The sequence below is a fragment of the Gambusia affinis genome, linkage group LG24 (genome assembly GCF_019740435.1).
Source record: "Gambusia affinis linkage group LG24, SWU_Gaff_1.0, whole genome shotgun sequence".
NCBI lineage: Eukaryota > Metazoa > Chordata > Actinopteri > Cyprinodontiformes > Poeciliidae > Gambusia > Gambusia affinis.
This window is the reverse complement of record NC_057891.1, coordinates 526,547-543,508: the sequence shown is the minus strand read 5'-3', so window position 1 is coordinate 543,508 and position 16,962 is coordinate 526,547. Positions and strand designations below refer to the sequence as shown.

General features: G+C 44.3%; 1 protein-coding gene across 1 annotated transcript; it reads right to left on the bottom strand.

The window, feature by feature from the left end:
- Window positions 1–31: 31 nt before the first annotated feature.
- On the bottom strand, window positions 32–13,290 carry LOC122827481 (protein Shroom2-like). The gene is made up of 12 exons (XM_044110488.1): window positions 13,236–13,290; window positions 11,722–12,011; window positions 8,210–8,310; window positions 7,865–7,882; window positions 7,489–7,611; window positions 5,298–7,407; window positions 5,032–5,087; window positions 3,933–4,259; window positions 2,962–3,366; window positions 2,240–2,408; window positions 1,890–2,162; window positions 32–881 (listed from the first exon to the last, which is right to left on the bottom strand). The coding sequence occupies exons 1-12, from the start codon at window positions 13,288–13,290 to the stop codon at window positions 597–599; spliced, it is 4,212 nt and encodes a 1,403-aa protein (XP_043966423.1). The 3' UTR covers window positions 32–596.
- Window positions 13,291–16,962: the final 3,672 nt, after the last annotated feature.

Genomic DNA, 16,962 nt, shown 5'->3' with positions numbered 1-16,962 from the left:
TTTTGTCTTATAACTGGACCCAACCAGTTTTTCACTCTGTTGTTTGGTGAACTGACGGTCTGATGGGATCCTGCAGCTAAACAGGATAAAGATCTCAGCTGGCAGGTGAGCTCAGATTATATTCCCATGAGGATATGTGTTGAAGCTCCTTCAGTTTGGGATTACCGGCCAGGAACTTCAGCTTCCCTCTAAAAAAGAGACTTGGGAATGTTACATGATGGGAACCGTTAAAAAGTGATTTCTCTGTTCAGCTTACATAAAATAAATGACAAAAACTACAATAAATTACTGATTTAAATATTAAAATCAGCTGGAGATAAATGAGGATTTGTCTTTCAGCAGCAACACGGCGACGACCAAGCTGTTCTTCAGAACCAGGTGTACCGGACCTAGAAGGAAAGAACCAGAACCGGGACCAGGTCTCTTCCTGTCAGACTTCCAGCTTGTGGCGAATCAAGTCACTCAGTTCCAAAGCAGCCTTTCTGTTTTTCTCTAAATTTCTCAAGCTGAACGAAGAAATCGTCTGGAGAGTCGGAACTGAGAGACGGAGAAACATGGTCATTACTGTTACCATGACGATTACTCCTGGTTGGGCCTCATGGTTTCAACGTGAGTGGCGGCCTCTGCTCCGGCGGCAGGCTCTCTGTCAGGCACTTGAGCTGCTCCTCGCCCAGCTTGATTTTGTCGTCCAGCTTCCGCTGCTCGATGATGAGCGCAGACTTCATCTTGATGAAGTGGCGGTAGTCTTCCAGGTTCTCGGTGTCCAAGTGAGCCTCCATGATGGCAAACACCAGCCGCTCTCTGCGGTCCAGGTTCTCCTTCAGCTCCTTGGCGTCGTCATGCTGCCTCATCAGCAGCTTCCGCTTCTCGGTCAGCGTTCGCTGGAGGGGGAAGGAGGCGACTTAACAAGATATTCTGGTAAAGCTAGTTGTAGCTAAAGCTAATTGTAGCTAAGGCTAATTGCAGCTACGGCTAGTTGTAGCTAAAGCTACTTTAGCTAAGGCGAATTGCAGTTAAAGCTAATTGCAGCTAAAGCTAGTTGTAGCTAAGGCTAATTGCAGCTAAAGCTTCTTGTAGCTAATGCTATTTGCAGTTAAAGCTAATAGTAGCTAAAGCTAGTTGTAGTTAAAGCTCCTTGTAGCTAAGGCTAATTGCTGCTAAAGCTACTTGTAGCTAAGGCTAATTGCAGCTAAAGCTTCTTGTAGCAAACGCTATTTGCAGTTAAAGCTAATAGTAGCTAAAGGTAGATGTAGTTAAAGCTCCTTGTAGCTAAGGCTAATTGCTGCTAAAGCTACTTGTAGCTAACGCTATTTGCAGTTAAAGCTAATAGTAGCTAAAGCTAGTTGTAGTTAAAGCTCCTTCTAGCTAAGGCTAATTGCTGCTAAAGCTACTTGTACCTAAGGCTAATTACAGCTAAAGCTTCCTTGTGGCTAAGGCTAATTGCAGCTAAAGCTACTTGTAGCTAAGGCCAATTGCAGCTAAAGCTTCTTGTAGCTAACGCTATTTGCAGTTAAAGCTAATAGTAGCTAAAGCTAGTTGTAGTTAAAGCTCCTTGTAGCTAAGGCTAATTGCTGTTAAAGCTACTTGTGCCTAAGGCTAATTACAGCTAAAGCTTCCTTGTGGCTAAGGCTAATTGCAGCTAAAGCTACTTGTAGCTAAGGCCAATTGCAGCTAAAGCTTCTTGTAGCTAACGCTATTTGCAGTTAAAGCTAATAGTTAAAGCTCCTTGTAGCTAAGGCTAATTGCTGTTAAAGCTACTTGTGCCTAAGGCTAATTACAGCTAAAGCTTCCTTGTGGCTAAGGCTAATTGCAGCTAAAGCTAACTTCAGTTAAAGCTAGTTGTAGCCAAGGCTATCTGCAGCTAAGGCTTGTGGCCTCAGTTTTCCCACCTTCTCGTCTGCCGGCGCTCCGTCCTCCAGGCTGTTGAGGGCGTTCTCCACCCGGGCGAGGCGTCCCGATAGCGACAGCAGCAGGCTCACCACCTTGTCCAGGTCACCCACAAACATGCGGAACCTGTCGATCTGGTTGGGCTGGCAGAGGCGCCGGACGGTGGCGTCCACCTGCCGGCCCAGAGCCTCGTTTTCCTCCACGTCTTCCGCCAGGCTCTGCCGCGCCTCCCGCAGTACCGCCAGCTTCCTGGCCAGGCTGGACATCAGCTCTTGCTGAAAACCCATAAATACGATAAAACAACTGCACTTTCCGCTCTGCGGCGTGTCGGGCATGAGAGGACAGGTTTTACCTTTTTACTGGCCAGATCCACGCCCAGCTCGTCCTCGGAATCCTGCTCGTCCAGCTGCTCCTGCAGGTTCTTCATCTTGATGAGCAGCTCAGCTTTGGGAGCAGATGTGTTGTAGTAGGAGGAGCTGGGTACCAGAGAGGCGGAGACAAGGACGTCCTCCTCTTCTCTCCTGAGGAAGTCCCACAGATTGTCATTGTCTAAACTTAACCAGAAATAAAGACATCCCTTCTCTCCTCCAAGTTCTCACTTAATGAGCAAATGTCATTGAATTAAACTGAATGAAGCTCCAAATTACGTTTTAAAAAACTATTATATTAAATTGACTATTCCACAATCATTTCTCAACAGTTCCTGAAATGTAGTTGATATTCCAGATGTTCTCCACCAGAGGGCGGACTAGCGCCAAACTGATGTTGGTTTAGTGGTTCTGGAACTAATGAGAGTTAAAGCTGGATTCCCCCAGTCCAGCCCAGTCCTCAACCGTCCTGCTACTTGTAGCTGCATCTCTGCTCCAGCAGCGTTCCTCCGCCTCTGCACTCGGCCGGTGACGAGTCTTTGACCTGATCCGGGTGAGTTGGAGCAGAGATGTTGAGGACTGGACTTGGCCCTGGTCTGTGAATAAATCACCTCTTGTTTTTCTGAGAAGCACTCTAACATTTTTAGGATCTCATGACTCTAAACGGTTAAAGTGTGATGTTTTAGGAACAGCTGGTGGTTTGGACCTGCTGGTGCCGGGCAGCCTGGATCCGGCGGACTGCCTCCTGCGCAGGTGGACTGCCTCCAGGACCGGGTCCGGGGCAAACAGCCCCTCCATCAGGTCCATGGTGGTCCTCCTGCCGCTCTGGTCCAGGATGTCCACCAGAGACTTGTCCCTGCCCATGATGTCCCTCGCCAGCTCGTCTCTCTTGGCGTCCTCCTGCAGGGTCCGGGCTTCGTCGGGTCCTTGGCCAGGTCCTGGTTCTGGTTCCTGCCGGTTGCAGGTGCTGAACGGAGATGCCGGGTCTGCAGGCGGAGAAGACGGGCTGCCGGACTCGGCGCTCTGCGGCAGCTGACCCCGCCGGTCTGGAACCGTTCTCACCGGGTCGCTCGCCTCCATTGCTGCTGGGTTCTGTGGTTCTGATTCTGACCTGCCGACAGCAGAAAGCGACAAGCCTGAGAGAGAGACCTGCGGTCGACCTCAATCGTCTGGTACTGATTCTGTTTCCTTTATTAGGATTTTACTTGATTTATCACAGTCGCTTTTACAGTTCAAAGATATTTATTGTAGAGATAAAAAACAAAATTCAGCTGAGACATAAATGAATTATTGACTGGAACACAAATATGTTTAAACTAGAAACTTATCTGACCACAGTTATCCACATTGATAAAGTTTTTCCTTCCTCTCAACTTTCCTTTCCTATGTTAAGGTCAGTCTGTGAATTAGCTTTTCTTATGATCATTCAGGACTAAATCTAACATTTCTGTATCAGCAATAAATGATTTTAGGAGTTTGACTTTTTCATTCCAATGAAATGAACATAAATGAACTTCTTGATGATGTTAGGGAGCAGCTGTCTCTGACAATATGACTAAGTTAAAGGCTTAATGTGTTCATGAGTTACATGATGAATAATGAATGAATGAACATTTAATGTTTCATTTCTTCACAATTGAAATGACTGAAGCTGCTCTGGGGCCGGAAGGGATGTACCTGAGCTGCGGCTCATCCTGCGGTTCCAGAGGAGCCAACCCAGGCGAGGGAGACCGGGTCGGGTCTGGCTGCAGGGGGCTGATGGGCTGGGCGGCACCAGCAGAACCGGTCCAGTACAGCTGGCCGCAGACGGGGAGTTCCTCTGAGGAGGATATGGTTTCTGGTCCTAAATGACTGGGCAGCGGCCCGGACTCAGAGTTTGGGTCGATGGCGCCGTAGGAGATGGAGGAACCGTCCAGGTTGGATTTGGTTCTGTGGTCGGCAGCGCCTGGGAAAAACCCAGTGGTTCTGGGTACTGCGCCGCAGTCCGGCGACCCTGCCATCTCTCTAAAGGTCAAAATTCAAATGTCATCAGAACCTGAAGGAAAAATCCTTCTTCCAACATAAACCCAAGAAATGAACCAAAATGTCCGCAGAGAAAAATGGACCCCAACTTGTATCTGAGATTTTAGTCTTCCGGTTCTGATCCAGAGACAAACTAGTAAACCAAACACTTTGATGCTGAAGAAAGAGATGAACCATAAAGCAGAGACCAAACCAACCCGTCTTCCGTTCCATCCCTCAATCATTAATGGACGATGAAGAGTCCTGAACTCCTTCACCAAAAGTTTAAAATCCTGGCCTCAAACTTAGAGGTATGTCTTCAAGATACTAATATTGTGAAAAGGTTCTTGTAACTCCTTTCGGAACGTAAAACTCCTTTAGATTTGTCGCACATATGGGAAGTATTTCAAGCCTTTATTGTTAGTCATTTTGATGATTCTAGCTTTTAAAGAATGAAAACCCAAATTTCAGTGTCTCAGAAGAATAGAATATTGCATCTGATCAACAGAAAGGATATTCTAGAAATTAGGCTGCACTCAGTAATTGGTTGGGTCTCCTTTAGCATGAATTACTGCCTCAGTTTTAGAGGAGGTCAGCCTGGTGGCGTTCAGGGAACATCGTTCTACCCTAACCATCCGTTACTTCCTGTCCTCACTGGGGCTTTGATCACCAGAGAAAATTGGTGCACAAACCTGAAAAATCCTCTTAAATGTTTTGAAAGCAATTACTTGGTTAAATGTCCTGCAGATTGGGAGTACCAGGCAGTGAACCTCACCTGGTGGCCAAACTGCTCTCTTGTGTTTGAGAATCTCTCCAATGAGAGGAAATCTTCTGAAAAGAAAAGTCATGTTTAGCATTTCAAAGCAGAATGGAACAGATAAAATATCTGAATCAATTCAAATCAACTGTTCTCATTAATTTTCATAAACACAGCAGTTGTTTGGATATGTCTAAAGCTGTGCATGTCTTTAACATTTGTCTCCAAACCTTATGGAGCCTGGCTTGTTTCTGAAACATCACACCAAACATAATCTTGCTCACCTGTGTGTAGAAGTCTGCAGAAGGTGAGGATCTAGATCTCTCATGTATGCAAACACCTTTCTCTTCTGTAGTAGCATCTAGAATGTTCTCCGCTGAGTGGCATCGCCCTTGTGTTTTGGCATCAGGAGGCTTTTTCTGTTTGTTCCAGGTGGCCTGGTACTCAGCGAAGGTACCCAGTCTTTGCTGTTCCAGTAAAACCTGCTTTTCTCCAGAACTCTGCTTGTCTGTGTGTTGTTGAGACTGATCACTGTCTCCCGAAGGAAAGGTCTCTCCTGACTTTCTTGTGTCATCTTGGCTTGGGTTAAGGCTTGAACCATGACCTGACTTCAGCACAGGCCTGGGAAACCAAGGTTTGTTCTCAAAGAAGTTTCTCTGTTGCTCTGAGCCGCTTTGGGATTCTCCACCCACTCCCACTTTGTCTATCTTGTCTGGCTCTGAGAAAGAATGTGTCCTTTTGGCCGGATGAAATCGCCTACGTCCTTTGATTCGCCCATAGGGTGCTTGAAGAACCGGTGCCTCTGGCCCCAGGGGCTCGAGGTCTCGTCTCTGGAAGGAGGTTGCCTGAAGGACTCTGGCCTGGGCCTCTTTTAAATGGTCCTTGTAAGTATTTGAGGAAGCAGTGGATTCCATGGACTTCCACTCTTCTGCATCATCTTCCTCAGCCTCGTACATCAGGGTTGCAGCGCTTCGGCTCTTCTGCAGCTGGGCTCTCTTCTGCTGGATCTCCTTACGAAGGTTAGTGGCATAGCGATCACTGCGACGACTTGCTTTCACGCTGCTGTTGGTTGTGGTTTCACAGACATCCTTGGAGGCTGTAGCAGCTGCTGCTTGCCTCTCTGCCAACGTCTGACTCTCTTGAGCCAGGAAGTGGAGAAGGGGAGTTTTCACATTTGATATTCTGTGATCTTCTAGATGCATCCACAGGTCTTGGTGTCTTGAAAGACCAACTTTATGATCAATACTCTGATCGAGGAGTCTTTTCATCCCATCATTAGCTCTCTTTGAAGGTTCTTCTGTGCTTTGAAGAGAAGTTTCATAGTACACACCATTCCCATTTTGGTCTTGATTTTCACAGTGAGGTATCTGGGCCTGAGGTGTCCAGTGTTTGGCCTTAACGTTTGCCTTTAGGGAGCTGTGAAAACCTGACTCACTACTGTTCATCTGTTGGGATTTCTCTGTTTCTTCTCTCCATCCCCCAGCTTTACTCTGTCTGGCCTCGCCAGTCTGCATTGGATGGTTACCTGAAGGGCCAAGGTGTTGGCTGTGCCCTCCGCTGTCCTTTCCTGTCATGGCTGCCGTGGAATGCTGAGTGTGTTTTCGACTGAAGGCATTAGAGGGCAGATCTTGGAGGCTCCGATAGTAGCTCCCAACACTTTGAGTCTTAGTTGGTGGAGCCGTCCTGCTCTGAAGGTAGAAGGGGCTTTCATCACTGCATTGCCTGTGGTGGGTAGGAGACTGGACATAATGCTGACTCACATCACTGCTGGACAAGAAGAGTTTGTTGGGGTGCAGCTGCTTCTGAAATCGGAGAAAGTTCTGGTTGTTTTCTGTCAGCTTTTCAAAAGAGTTGCTGTGACTTTCTGTTGGACCTCCAGAGAATGGAAACACCGTGGTTGCAGCAAAGCTGTCACTACGCAGAGGCAGTGATGGAGGAGGAGGGGACTGGGATTTTTTCCTCTCTGGTACCTGCCACACTGGGCCGACACCGGCTCCGCCTGGAGCAGAAACCCGAGATGCCGACTGCTCCTCGCCCCGTGGCCCCTGCCAGCCTCCGGTCCCGAGAGTTTGCTGCAGGAATCTTTTTGGTTCATTCTGCTGAGGTCCTTCTTTCTGAAGACCCTTAAAGAAAATGTTTTCAGTGCTGGCACCTTTCCCTCCAGACATGTTGGAATGGAGAACAGGAGGACTGGAGCTGCCAGAGAAGCAGCTGAAGGCTGAGTCTCTTTTAGCTCCTGATCCAGAAAAGGCTTCAGAGCCGCCCATGTATTGAGGCGGAGAAAGACGACCCGGCGGGTTCGGATGGGAAGGACGCGCCAGTTTCTCCATGCTGTTCACTGAGCTGAGCTTATTGCTGTGTTGATCCTTCTCAGTCTTAGTTGAGTCTTTGGACCTTTTGATAAAGAAAATTGCTTGAACAACTCTTGAATCATTTAAATGGAGGAAAGCAGGAAGCTGAGCCTGGATTTCTAACCTGGCTTCATGTTTTGGCTGCCAGAGCGGCGCTGCGGCGGCCTGGGACCCGGCGGGCTCAGACTCCTCTTCTGTCAGCTTGGAGGAGTGCCAGGAATGAGGCCGGACGCCCGCATCATTTTTCCTGCAGAGTCAACACAACGCCGAGCCGTTGACATCCAAACTAGCTTCAGTTTTCCACAGGAAGAGAAACGGCAGGACTCTGCAGAGTTCAACAGTTCAGCTTTCTGCCACTTTATCAGTTCACTGGTTGCTTCCAGCATCACTTGTTACCATCGTTCATTTTAATTCTAGGTAATAATTAGGATTATAGAAAAGAAATGTATCATTTACAGAAACAGAGCAAATGTAACTGAAATGATTTGTAGTGAACCCACCCCCTGAAGCGGTTCTTCCTGGACAGCATAAGAAAAGCGCACACTTTGAGTTATGTAGTCATTTTGAGTAAAAATGAGACATAAAGAAAGAGAAAAGGAAAAGACAGACTCTACATGATGTGGCTAAAGATGGAAACATCTATTATGTCTTATTAATGTCATCGAAGCTGGAATTACCATGAAATAGATTTACATTCCTAAGAAACACAAAATCACATCACAGCCACAATGCAATCAGTAACCAAGTAACAAACATGTAATTGTCACAGTGATCACCACTAAAACCAGTCGTTGACATGAAGACCAAGCACAGACTGGACCCACTACAGGACACAACTTCTCTACCTCATGGAGCTGCGTAAGATCTTGGAGAGAAAATTTCTGGCCACATGAACCTCGTTTTCTGACGGCATTGTTGGTCGTGACGCCACATCGACCATTTCAGCCTGAAGGCAGAAACGGGACCATCAGTGGGAAGAAGCAGAATCCAGTTTAAAATCAGGAATATGAACTGGATTCACTCCAGTTAGAGGCTTTCAGCACAACTCCTTCTCATTTAAACTTAAACTGATCAGTGAATCGTTGTTTGAACCAAAGGAAGCTACTGGATGGTTTCCATGATGATCCTGGGAATCTCCTTTAGGTTGGTTAAATAATCTGTAATCCAGATTATTTCACTTGGCTTTGATATCAATAAAATGATTTTTAATTGAATCCAACTGGCACCAGAAAAACCTGGAAGTTTCTCAAATGATTCCTTGACCTGCAAATAATTTAACCCAATGAGAGACATAGTGGAGGGCTTTCAAAATAACAGCAGTGCTTTCAAAATAAGAGCGGGGCTTGGCAGTTATTCACTAAGTTTTGGTGAAATTGTTGGTTTACGGCAACCTCCAGTTTGGAAGGATGCTCAAAGCTCCATGTGATGTAAACCTGGTTTTCTACAGAATATTAAAGTAGATCTTAGCCTGAGGTGAAACACCTGAGCCAGGTGAAAGTTTACCTGCCCTGGTTTCAACTTGAATCCCGCCAGGCTGCATTCTTTCAGCAAAGGAATGCAGAGATGCCTTTCCCACTAAACTGAGACATCTATACTGGTTGTGTTCCAGTAGACTGGGGCCTTTCCAGTCACTGCAGCAACACAAGATGTAAAGCAGCTCTGGATAAAATATCCAGCAGATTAAAAACGTTGTGATGCATCTTTCATGAGTTCTTATTCACAAAACTTCAATCGATTTCAACCTCTGTGAAACATAGAGAGAGACACGCGTCTCTATTGGACTCTATTGGACTCTATTTGACTCTATTTGACTATACTGGACTATATTGGACTCTACTGGACTCTATTGGACTCTGTTGGACTCTATTTGACTCTACTGGACTCTATTGGACTCTACTGGACTCTATTGGTCTCTGTTGGACTCGATTGGACTCGGCTGCTCTGCCTCAGAAATCCTGCAGGATGGAGAAGAAACGCTGTTTACTCCCAGAATCCTGAACCGGGTTGCCTTCAGTAGAGTCAAGATCCCAGCAACCAAACCCAGATAGACTCCCAGTTTACTGCTGGGAGATCAGGGAGGAGAATTTAAAATCAGAATTCTCCAGAATCTTGTGGGCTTGATTCTGTTTGTTTCCAGGTTGTTTCTCTGTATTTAGTAAATATTTCTATGCTGAAGTAACGACTTCCAAATACTCCAAACTCCATATTAATTACTACAGATCCAGAACTTTGATGCATCCAGAATGAAGTGGTGTTAAATTTGAACATTGTTGATGTTTGGTTGGACTTTATCCAGTGTATTGAAATTGTAAGTTTAACATTTTTTCACATGACCAAATATTAAATTTATAGGTCATAAAGTTCAGGCAGGAGTTTCCACTGAATAGTTTTACTTCAGAATAAAAGACCATCTTTTCTGATAAAACTGAGAAAATTGATGAAATCTGACTCAGCAGAGATCAGCTTTTAAATGTTCAAACTGTAGCTGAGTTTGGCTCAACAGGCTCAGCTGAAGCTGCTGCCCAGTTATCAACAAGTCCTATCAAAATAGAGAGGATTGGTGCTAATGCTAATCCACAAGGTGGCTATTGGTGGAACCAGTCTCCCGGGTTACTCAGCAGCAAAACAAGAATCAAACCATCTCAACATTAGAAATATGCAGTCAGACATTCATTATCAGTTTGCTGAAAAGTTTCAGATAAGCAAAAGAAAATCACTAAATACGATTAAATATGTTTAGATACTCTCAGTCTTGTCAGCACAGGCTCTGCATTAGCATTAGCATCATGAACCCCATGCTGCAGCGGGTCAAGTAACTGCCCCAGTCATTTGAACAGCGGCTGACCTTTTTCCAGTTTAATCCCAACTGGACCAACGGGCCGAGAAACGTGGAGACAATCCACAGGAATGAGGAAGAATGAAGAAGAATGTCCAGATCAACACCAGAGCTCAACAAAAACTGTCACTTTCAAACTTACCAACAATCCCAGAACCACTTAAGAGACCATCACTGGTTTCACTGGTTTCACTGGTTTCACTGGTCTCACAGAAAGCAGGCAGAAGCCTTCCTCCCTCCTCTTCCTCACCGCCTCGCTGTGTGCAGCAGATTTCCTCCGGGATTATAACGGGGATTTGAGACGAGGGAGGAGTTTCTGTCCTGGCTGTAATCTAGTGTTTTGTTGCCACCAGAATCCTGGACAAGGTGGAAAAGGTCCAGTTCTGAAACCAAGAGTTGAGAACCAGTTGGGAACCAGTTGAGAACCAGTTCCCAACTGGTGAGAACCAGCAGGAGACATGAAGGAGTGAAGCTTTCATCAGCCGCTCACAACCTGAATTTTTACACTTTAGTTGAACCTTCAGCTCCGTGGTCAGCAGAGAGCACACAGATATGTGTGTGTGTGTGGGTGTGTGTTTTCCCAGAGGTAGCAGCCATTGTCAGCCTGCGGGGGATCAGAGGTCACATGACTCGTTACTCATCTAGGCTGAAGTTTGTGAACATGATTGACCTGCCAGCAGGTGGCGCCGTTTCCCTGCAGAAGACAGTGAGGGGAGCTGGGAAGGAGACGGTGAGACTTCAGCAACTTTCTGCTCTAAATGTTTCTCCTCTTTGCTGCTCTTGTTTCAACTGGTTTTCATTTTTACTCATTTCTTAATTTTCTGCACTGATGTTGAAAATCAGCTGATGAGAAGTTTCTGTTTCAGAGAAAATCATTTGGATCAAAAAGCTTCAGATTTATTTCTTTCATCAACCTGATTGTCAGCAGCATGTGGGCCCCCATGACCCCCCCATGACCCCCACCGGCCCCCATGACCCCCCCCCTGGCCCCCACCGGCCCCCATGACCCCCCCCATGGCCCCCACCGGCCCCCATGACCCCCCCATGACCCCCACCGGCCCCCATGACCCCCCCCATGGCCCCCACCGGCCCCCATGACCCCCCCATGGCCCCCACCGGCCCCGTGAACACAAACACAAAGTGCCTCCATCATCACTTCCAGGCTTATCGGTATTAACAGCAACAACAGGCGGCCCAGCTGGACCAGAACCTGCATCAGAACCGGACCCAGCACCGCGCTTCGCCTCTTTGTGTTCTGGAGAGTCAAATTATTGACATTTTGCTTTAGATCAAATGATTTGATGAAGGTTGTTGTTATTAAAACTGACAATTAGTTTCAGGTTTTGAACAAAGTGATGAAGATCAGCCGCTCTGTAACCGAGCAACAGACCCAAACATTAACAGCAAACCCACCTCAGGATCAGGAAACCCACACATTTACATTTACACCACCTGAAGCCTTTCGGACCTTTGACTTTTAAAAGGTTCTGCAAACCTTTGACTCCCAGCGGTCAGGGAAACCTGCTGCCGTCCTTCGTCTGATGACCTGAAGCAGCTGAAACAGGAAGTAGCTGCGGTCGGATCCCTCTGCTCATCTCGTCTCAGCAAACAGGAAAACCCGCTGAGCCCATTGGCCGGTCCCTCCAGGCAGCGCGGGCCGTACCACTGCCGCTGCCACGGGGGTCCGACAGAAACCCGGCCGCTCTGCTCTGATCTCTGTTGGCTCTCTGACCCGCCCAGATCCACCGCTTCCACAGCAACAGGTTGCTGAGACGCCGGCAGCAACTCTTGTCCCTCTGCAGCTTTGCAGCCTGTAATTGGATTCAGGCTGTAAGACTTTGCTGCTGGAGCGGATCTGTGTGTGTAGCTCTATGTGCAGCACGGCGTGAAGAAGCTCTTAGGAAGCAGATAGAAGTTATTCTTATCGAAAAGCCTGAGGATCACTGAGACCAAAGCCAGACTGAGACGCACCAAACAGATTTTTACAAGAGAAAGACAACAGGAAGTCAGAAAACAGCTGCAGTGAGACAGGAAGAACCGAAGTGATCAATTAAAGATCCGACCAATTAACAAAGACATAGAAATCAGTGGTTTTTAAATGTCAGGTCTGGTGGTTTTCATTTTGCACCAAATAACTTTGATGTATTTTACTGGGATTTGAACCGACAAACAAAATGTTGAATTGGAAGAAAATCTTTTATGTTTCCAACACATTTTACCAATAAACTTCTGGAAACGTTGCCTTTATTCCCATTTATCAAACCTCACTGCATCAAAGATTCAGAGACTCTCGTGTTCAATCTTTCTTTTCCCCACAGATTATTAGTTGGAGTTTGGTCTGAGCTTTGACTAGGCCGTTTTGAGGCTCCTTTTTCACAGCACAGTGTAAGTTTTGCTTTCCTATTCCAGTTTATCCCAGATGCAGTGAATGGGATCATCACAGCAGCAAACACAACCTGCAGGGGGAGACGGTGACCTTTGACCTTCCAGTCAAAACACTCGAGTTGTTTAGTTAGAAACTGAATCCTGTTGGCATCTTCTGTCCAGCAGGAACTCCTTCACTAGCTGGTTTCTGCACAGACTTCCTCAGGTCTGAAGCACACACAGCATTGAAGTGAGATTGGGATCTTGACTTTGACTAGGCCATTTTGCTGTAGATGTGCTGCTGTGTTGTTGTTCTGTTGGGACCCAGTTTTGTCAGACTGTTGGACAATCAGACTCTACAGAGGAACCAGTTTTCTCTTCAGCTTCCAGAACCTGCAGCTGCCAAACCGACACATTTATCCTTTTAAAGGAGATTCTTGTAGAAAACTTTTGCTTCATTCAAATCCATCTTTACAAGTTTCCATCTAGCTGCCATCTTGTTTTTGGACAGTTCAGTCTTCAAAGCTGACAAACCAGCTTGTGTTTTCAGTCTTCATGTAAAGGTGATGCTGTGACGTGACTGAGGCTAAAACCTCCAACCTCTCTGGAACGGGATCCAATCCAGCCGGAGTTTTCTCAGCTCGTTGCTCTTCTCTTAGCATAATGCTAACGCTCAGCGTTTCGTCTGACGAATGGCTCTTCAATGCATTTGGCCATCAGCTTCATTCCCTCTAAATGACTTTCAACTCATCTTAGATGTTTCTAGTTTTTCTCATGGCTCTACTAACAGATTCACAAACTTTCTTTTTGTCTTTTAAATGTGTTGCCTTGTTTTTTTCCCCTGCTGTAATATTTTATTGCTGTTAGCTGATTGTCAGTTACAAGAAAAGTGCAACGATTTTTCCACTCAACTGTTTTTGTTGCTGAAGCAGAAGACTGAAGCAACCCGACGCTCTGATTAATACTTAAAGGGACGGTAACGTGAGGATCGATCTAAAACGGCATCAGAACGACGGCTCGGCTAATTCATGAAGTATTCATTCATTCATTCATTCATTCATTCATTCATTCATTAGAGGTTAATGTACGCATGTAGATTCACACAGCTAGAAAACATTAAAACAAGAAAATCCAAATAGAAACTTGAACAGAAGAGAATTACAATAAGAAAACATGAAATCCTTGTGAAATATTATCACACTGTAAGAAACGTGCAGCTGAGTAGAAATATAATAAAATGTTCAAACATGTTTGTGATGAAAACAGCAGGATGTGAACACATGAATTGTTCTGATGGTTATGAAGAGCAGCAGCAGGAGCCGGGATGCAGCAAGTTATCAAATGTAGATCAACAGTGGATCAGCAGCTGGTATTATTATTATTATTATATTATTATTATTATTATTATTATTATTATTATTATTATTATTATTATTATTATTATTATTTACCCAGATGGAGATAGAAACTTGTCTTGTTTTCAAAATAGTATTTTTTCATCTATTTTTCCCTTTTAGAGAAAATGATTGGAGATTAATTATATTTCAGGATCAGATTTTAAGCTTCACTGTGAATTTGAATTATGTGACCAAAAAGTTTCATTTTAAAACTTTTCAAGCTGAACAATGTTCAGGACTTTCCTGTTTTTATTAAAACATTTGATCAAACATTGAGCTGAAATTCCAGATTTATTCTTCTAATCCAATAATGAACATTCTAGATATTTTGTGGTTCCTTGGACTTGGTGATGACCAGTTGCTCTCTGATCTCCGTTGCCCCTCAGGTTCAAACCCCGAGATGCTTCGTCCTGCAGCAGCACCTTCATCCTGCTCTTCATCCTCAGGCGGCCATGACACCTCGATCCTGGTTACTCCATTAACTCGAGTTTAAGCTGAAACGTTTGCTGAAATAAATTTGATTCTTAAACACATTTTTCATAAAACTCCCAGTTCTGCTCCACTTTGTGTTGGTCGGACTCAGGAAACAAACTTTAGCTTTTATGGTAAATAAATGTTCAGCAATTAGCCATTTCCAAAAGGCAAATAAACTGGTCTTATCCACCAAACCAATCATGTAGGGTAAAGGTTTTGATAAATGACTAGTTAGTTAAATGACTAGTTTTATGATTGCTCAGTGAATCCAAAACAGCTTTAAGCTAACAAGATGTTTTACATCCAATGCTTGTTGGCTGTGATGGACGGAGTTAAAAATAGGAGGAGTCACAGGACATATTAGAAAAATAGTTTTTTTTTATTTTAACCCAAAAAATTTCAAACACCAAGATAAACTGAGCTCATAAAAGAGGTCAAAGAAACAAAACTGAAGTCAGGCAAAAATGTAAACAAACCAGCTGCACAAACAAACATAACTGACCTGACAAACTAAAACACAATAGTGGTAACTAAACAAAATACAATTACAAACAACACAAAACAAATAACAGTACAGCTAAGTTTGACTAAACTAAAGACCTAAATGAAAATCAAAATTAATAAACTTTAAATACTAATATTTACTTAAATACAAACTAATCAAAACAAAAGAAACTACAAATTCCCTCTTCCAGCAGGAACTAGTGGTTCAGTCCAATCAGTATTTCAGCCTGCTGAGCCCTGGGCCCCATCATTAGTCTGGCACTCCAAGGCAGGCAAGTACCAATGGGAAAACAAACAGAGTTAATCTTAAGTAAACAAAATTAACTTTAAGTTGACATAAATACATATGTTAACTAAATGTGCACGCTAACAAATAGAACAAATGTATCCAAATCAACTAATAAATGTTTTTATTGAAACTGAAGTGTTGTTGTTTGTATGAAATATAAACTATGCATAAAACTTACTGACAGAGTGTGGCCAAGGATTTGGCCATCACATTGGCTAAGGCCAGAAATAAATCCAACACTCATCAGTTTCTGCCTGAAGTTGCTTTCTGCTTTCCACATATTTAAAATCAATCTGGTTTCACAGTAGATCTGAGTCGGGAGGCAGCAGCCGGATGGAGATCAAGGATTCATCAGGTGAGAATCAGATATTTGCTGTACGGAGAAAATTGCATCTATGTACTGGAATTGTACAGATATTTCAGAATTACTTTCATTCACTCACATTTTGAGAACCCAGGTCACTGATGATGATGAAGATGATCATTGTGATGATGATGATGATGATGATGGTGTACATGGTGATTTAATTGCAAGTTTATCTAAGTTTATCTTCTCCACAGAGATTCATCTTTGTTCCTGGATGGCGTTGTCATGGTGACGTTTCAATGGCATCGCTCTCTTTCACTTCATGTTCAGCTGCTGCAACAAGTTCTCATTGGAGAAAAAAATCGAAAGCATTTGTGTTGCTAATTTATTGTAGCTACATATACTGAACATTCAAATACAAAGAAACACAATGAACATTCATGACAAACCTGAACTGGCAGCAGACGGTTGAGCTGAAGCTCCAGTTCAATCTCCTGCTTTCTGGAAACACTGGGTTCATTCCTGAATGTTAACCATGTTTTATTTTGTTTATTTTTCTTCACGCACTGTTTTGAAGACAAAAATTCCAGCTCAGCTTTAAAATGTCATGAGTTTCTGTTGGATGAAGAACAGAAACTTCTTCATCCAACAGAATCTCTGAAAATTAAATTTTAGTTGTGAAAGTCTGTTTTTTCATTTTATTTTATTTTTCTTCTAACTGTTTCAAAGTTTGAATTTCAAATCTCATCTCTCATCTTCTGCTAGGATTCGGACATATATGTTAAAGCCTTTCTGAACATCAGAAATGGACTTTAAAAATCACCATGAGCATTACCCAGAATGCATTGCACAGTGGGGCTTCAGATTTTACCTTGTAGTTTGGTTGTTTTTGCTGCAAACTCTAACAAACCATATATTATTGTGATTAGCATGAGCTCTTCTGTAAGACTAGATGGCTTAGAATGTATTTATTTGTATTGTAAACATATAGAAAATCAGCACCATGATTCAGAATGAGGTGTGTTTTGTTGAACTGCTGCCTGCTAAGCTTGATCCAATGGTGGCAGCTTTGGGTAAGTTTCCTCACTTTGTTGTGGTCATGAATCCTTTTCTGCCCACATATTCTGAGCATTCTAGAGGTCTTGCGGTGTATGATGGCACTAGAATGGCTCTTTTCTCTCATTTCAGGGGTCATGGTTTGAATCCCTTCAAGTATCTGGAGACCTGGAAGGCAGCAGCTAGCTGTGGCTGGTCCAGGTTCTCCTTCCTTGGGAGGATGGCTGATTCTTCTTTTCCTTCTGGGGGACATTAGGGCATCGGGACCTCCAACAACCTGGTGGAGATTACTGTTGTGCAGTTCATTCTGCACAGGTTAGCTAAGGTGAGTGTATTTGCAGACTGCCAGCATTCAACACAGACCAGACCAG